This window comes from Coenobita brevimanus, chromosome 99 (assembly GCF_032717465.1).
Source record: "Coenobita brevimanus isolate Jiangsu-jjx chromosome 99, ASM3271746v2, whole genome shotgun sequence".
NCBI lineage: Eukaryota > Metazoa > Arthropoda > Malacostraca > Decapoda > Coenobitidae > Coenobita > Coenobita brevimanus.
Genome location: NC_137052.1, coordinates 14,742,471 through 14,748,470, shown reverse-complemented (window position 1 = coordinate 14,748,470; position 6,000 = coordinate 14,742,471). Strand labels below are relative to the sequence as shown.

At 40.3% G+C, this 6,000-nt stretch overlaps 1 protein-coding gene across 1 annotated transcript in view; it reads right to left on the bottom strand.

Annotated features, from left to right (window-relative positions):
• Positions 1–428: 428 nt before the first annotated feature.
• The window catches only part of LOC145414439 (sialin-like), a 584,044-nt gene continuing 578,472 nt past the window's right edge, over positions 429–6,000 (bottom strand). Inside the window, exon 12 of the mRNA XM_080283992.1 lies at positions 429–647. Coding sequence (XP_080140118.1) covers positions 429–647 — 219 coding nt within the window. The remainder of the gene's footprint in view (positions 648–6,000) is intronic.

Below are 6,000 nucleotides of genomic sequence, written 5' to 3'. Positions count from 1 at the left end.
CTTCAAGTATTTTGATAGATTTCCTTTTTGTCAGATTCCTGACATTTCTGGCTGACCCCTAGATGCTATTACTGATTTGCACTTGAAAAAACTTCTACCTTAAATATTGGAACAGTGAAAGTAGTAAATTCATGATATATATATATATATATATATATTTTTTTTTTTTTTTTTTTTTATACTGAATGTGATATCCTATCAACTAGTGCCAGATGTCAGAAGTAGCTGGTATATGATTTACTGTTTGTTCTTTAATACTCATCTTCGTCGCTAAAGAACGAACATACATACATTCACAAGAATTTGTTACTTCGTCATTAACATAGTGTTCACAGATGGTTTACTAGGTATTTTCGTGACAGTACTACAGTATGATTCGAAGCCTACTGTACATGGTGTAAAGTAAGAACAGGCTAGTGAGAGAACAATTATGACATCACCATGTCCTTGGCTACCGGCTCAATCCCCGAGGAGTGGTTTGTGTGTAGTGCTTGGCTCTGCTCGTCGTCCTCGCCGCTTTCCACCTCATCCCCAAGATCGTCCCATGCCTGTATGGAGCTCGACACAAAGACCAGATAGAAGGCCTCGCACAAGACGTACACGGGGACGCATATCCAGAACACTTTTTGCCACTGAGCCAGGGTTTGCTGCGAGAAGAAACATTATCATCATTATCATCATGCAACGTCTCTTCTCCCACCTGCGGGTGGAGTAAAGCAAGAATAAAGAAAAAATATGATAGTGGGAAGAGAAGTATTTAACCCCTCAATGGCTGCCGGCGTTAAGCAATGTTTTACCGTAAACCTGCTGGTGACTTTGAATTAGCATAAGCTACAGAAAACTACGAACAATTATGGGAGGGGAACGAAGGTCCTTGGTATGTTTACCTGATCCCAACTACTCAAGCAGTCACTTTTTCTCGGATGTTTTCGCCCAAATGTTTACATGTTAATGGGACATGTGCAGTGAATTTTGTGAATTTTATGTCTTCCGAGAATCATAGCGAATCAGAGGATGGGTTTAGCATGCTAAAAACACATTGCCAGGTGCAACAGACGATTTTAAACTTTGACAAATGGTCCTGGGGCCCGCCAGCGTAGCCCGCAAATTTCTGAACCCAAGCCATTGAGGGGTTGATATGTCCAGTGAAGTAGGCCACACTTCCTTGCAATCACCATTCAAGACCCAGATATTAGACTTTATTATTCTCTAATATTGCATAGGTAATCTGTGACGACAACTGAAAACTGGGGTTTAACATGTATAGTAAATTACCAAGGAATGGGAAAAAGAAATTCTAACCCAACTAGGATACTAGTCCATCATCATCCAGTCCCTTATTGCCCCAGCAGGAGTATGTGTTCCTAGGACTAAATTACACTGTACAGTACAGATATTTAAGGCTAGTGACGAGTCGCTTGTTTGGAGTAAAATTATGTGAAGAAAAAACACAAAAGCTCTTTGGATATGAACCCTCATGAACTGCATCTGGGTGAAGCGCCTTAAACTACTAGACCATCAGACTCCCTAGACCATCAGGAGGTCCATAAACTTTTAATAAAATTTCGTAACACAAATCCTTATTGAATTATTTTCTCTCTATATTTTTTTCTATGCATTCATCTCACAACTAGGGGAGGTAGTGGCCAAGTTGTTTGAGTTGCAAATTCAATCCCTGGTTGAGACAACCTTGAATATTTAAATTTCCTTCAAACAGATCTGACTGATCTTACACAAGCAACATTCACAAGCTATCAAATCACCTCAACTGGTGCCATTACAAAAGTCAAGAATGGGAACTCTAGTGTACAGTAAACTTCAAGTTATCCGTTGTTGCAGTATCCGGCCCAAAGCATTATCTGGCGCTTCTTATTCAGCTCTATTAAAGCGTTATTTGGCAAAATTATGGAATATCTGTTGCTGAAAAAGGGAAGCAACCAATGGTTCTATGCAATATCCAGCAGCGAGGCGTATCATCCGGCTCAGACGTGGCAGCAACTGGCGCCCAGGAAAACCTAACAACGTGCAAGCCAATCAGAATGCATTGTGGGAACGGCCCACCTGGCATACTGAGCCTATCATCACTCTTTCATTCTTCCCAGTGGATCTCCTACAGAGAACACGTAACTATGCCCTCCGCTCTTGTGACCACGTGGTGGCTAAACTCTAGTGCTGTGACTTACTTTGTGGCTTCCTATGCCTCGTTTGTTGTTGCTGCAAAGCTTGTGGCTTCTCACTGCTTCGTGTCCTAATGCTCAGTTGCGATTCTGAATTTACTGTACAAATAATTACTGCCAATAGACCACACGCGATTCAGAGCTCGAAATTTGCTCTAGATTGAAGTTACTATAAAACTTTTATTGTAGACTTTAACAAAATTGTTAAAAACAAATTAAATCTGGTAAAATAAAATCTGGCTTTGCAATACACTAATCCGCTAAATAAAGGGCCACTATATATTCATGAGAGAGACTTGACTCAGACCTTCCGGGTATAATAAGTTAACAAGTGGCATTAGACCCGTTTTAGAATAAAAATTATGGGGCCGATCTTGAGGTAAGGCTCCTGAGGACCCCGGGAACACAGCCAGGAACACTGTACAATACTGCATTGTGTACAACTCTATACCCTCCACTGATGATGATCTCAGAACACATTTGCCCTGGTAGAGAAGATAAAATATAGGTTATTGAAATGAAGATTTGCTTTCTTGGATAAAATTACTGTGCTTATAATTCTTATGTATTTATTGTGTTATCAGCAAAACAGCTGAGTGACAAGTAAGGGGTGGAGTGATGGCGGTCATGTGAGGACTAAACTGAAGGGCCACGCCCATATGTACAACGGTGGGAAAGGAAGTTGTGTTATTTCGACTGTGCAACACTTCTGTCTAAATCATTAGTTCACCAACAAATAAGCAAGATTTATTTCTTTTGTTTATTTTTCCATGTTTTATGAATAATGTAAATAATGTTCAACAAAATGAACTTACCGTGTGCATTTTGCACTACTGCAAGACACTGGAATCGTGTTACATTTATGGGGCGTGTTTATGAAGAGGTTATGTATCCAATGGCATTGTCTGTGTGGTCCTGGATATGAGTGGTATTGTACATACGGCAATAATATAACCTATGTATGAGAGTATATATTAGATGTCCGGGAAAAATAAGTAACTTATTCAATATGTGGCAGATCGGGGAGCCGCTCTTTCACTCACTCGAGATAGTGCATCCTTCATGTTACTTTACACTGAGCGATGGCCAAATCGTTTCGTGAAATCCAGGAAACTACAGTATGCACTGCGTTGAGTAAAAACCTTATAACTAAACTGACGCCTGGTGGTCTAGTGAGTCAAGGTCCAAAAGTCTTATCCTCTGAGGGAAGACTGGCTAATAATATTCACATTATGCCATCCAGGGCAAGTGAGTCCAGTTACCCTTGATCTCAATGTCAGAAATGAGTAGCGTAGACTAGGGCCCATACGCTACTGATGCGAAGAAAAGGAAGGCATTATGAATGACAGGGGATGGATGGATCACGTAATCCTCGACTTCAAGAATTTCCTTGCCTATTCTGATGACGCTCTGTGGTGTATTTGGGTTATATAATAGTTTTACTCCAGTTAATCTTTAGCCCTACTTTGAGACTTTCTCGTTCTGTCATTTATCATTTTTTTGCAATGACTCTGCTGTTTCTGAGATTAGGATAATGTATTATGCAAATTGTAAATGGTTTAAGTTTTCTCCATATATGTTTATGCCTTTGTTCTTCTAGTTTAGCTCTCTGAAAATACTTTTATAAGCATGCTGTAAATAATTTTGGTTAAACCGTATAATCTCCCTGATGCATACCCTTCTGAATCTTAATTTTTCCGAGTCTTTATGTAATTCAACTGTAGCAGTTCCCTTTTTATACTGTATATGTTCTTGAGCAGTTTTACAATGTTCTCATTTGCTCCTTGTTCCTGCAATTAATTTATAATTGCTATATGTTCCACTGAGTCGAAAGCCTTTCCATAATCAATAAAACCTTAGCATAGTGGTTTATTATATTTTGTAACTTTCTCAACAAGTGGATTAAACGTGTAGAGATGATCAGCAGTCGAATACCGGCTTCGGAATGCTGCCTGTTCGCGAGATTGGTTTTCTTCCAAGTTTGTTGTTATTCTGTTCTTAAGGACTTAGTGAAGAGTTTGCATATAACCGGTAATAAGCTAATGGGTCGATAGTTACTAAGATCTTTTGAGCTGACTTTTTTGTAGGGCAAAATAACTATTGCATTACACCAAGGTTTAGGAATTTCCCTCTTCCTTATACACTGTGTCAACAAATAAGTGTGCCCGTTCTGTACTTCTACTTCCGCCTGCGATAGTAAATCTGCTAATGTTCCATCTTTTTCCTGGACCTTCACTCTTTTCATACTTTTAAGAGAAAGGTTTACTGCGTTTGGTGTTCCAGCCATCCATCATCCGATCCTACGTTGCCCCATGAGCAGCGTAGGAGCCCGGGGCTAGGCAAGTTGGTCCTGACATTTAAGATGACAGTGACCAGTCTCACTCATCCCTGAGTAGCATTACGTGAGCAACAAATCCCAACCACCTCTTGGATATAAACCTGCACCGGAAAGATCATATTACATCTCTTGTAAAATCTGCTTCCAAGAGATTGGGTGTGCTAAGCCGACTCCCTTCTTTCTTTACCCCTGCACAATTGTTGACTCTATACAGGGGTTTTATCCGCCCCTGTGTGGAGTACAACTCTCATGTGTGGGGAGGCTCCCCACATACTGCTCTTCTCAATAGGGTGCAGTCAAAGGCTTTTCGTCTCATTAACTCTCCTCCTCTTACTGACTCCCTTCAATCTCTGTCTCTTCACCGCACTGTCGCATCATTATCTCTTTTCTGTCGCTACTTTAATGGTCACTGCTCCTCTGAACTGTCTGCATGCATTCCTCCACCTCTACGACGGGCACGTAGCACCCGTCTAGGAGCAAACTCTCATCCCTTTTCTGTCCAACTCTCTAATGCAAGAGTTAACCGTTACTCTCAGTCCTTCATTTATGCAACAGTTCAACTCTGGAACTGTCTCCCTCTGTCTGTATTTCCTGCTGCCTATGATGTCCAGTTTTTCAAACGCAGTGTGTCCAGGCATCTCGAAATGAATGGATCTTGAATTTGACTCTCTCTTGTATTTTGTTTTTCTCTTGGAGGGAACTGTTATTGCGGGTTCATGGCCTTTGGTTCCTTCTTCCTCGCATTAAAAAAAAAATTACCCACTAAACCACCAGGCGCCCAAATTTGCTTATTTGGTTACCACCTATCCTAGTAAATGGTTTCCTGGTGTACAGGAATCCATTTAGTTTGTTACTCAGTATAGAGTCATCCACAGGCAAAAGGTAGAGGAAAGAATGAAGGAAAGAAAGACAGAAGCGGGAGTGTAAAGTTACCCGTAGGCAGAATGACGAGGAAAGAATGAAGGAAAGAAGACAGAAGAGGATGGAAGGAAAGAAAGATGGAGGAGAGGTAAGGGCAGACACCCTAGAGCAGCACTACATTGAGTGAGTGGATGGATTTCACTTATGTCAACTGAAAAGTTAGCTATTACTGCTATTGTCTTTGTTGCATAAATTTTTTTGTAAACTTCTTCAACTCTTCTCACCATCCCATCAATGCATTTCATGACTTCACCATTTTTGCCTTTCAGTTATACATTTTATTGCTTTCCTAGTGCTATTTTACATTGGAACTGTTTCAGACTTTTTCATTTTTTGAAAGTTTCTTTGAGCTGATCCATGCTTTTTTTTTCTTCTTCTCTCTGTCTCCTGTTGATAAGCTTATTTAATTTCTGTCTTTCTGTTTCATCGTTCTTCGTTTTTAATTTCATCTCCTTTCATCATTTCATGAGCTACAGGGCCGTTTTTTAATGATTGTTGGCTTTGGTTGTATTAGCTTTCCCTGCTACCGCCACTGATTCTCTTAGCTTTTTTGTTAGTCTGTCA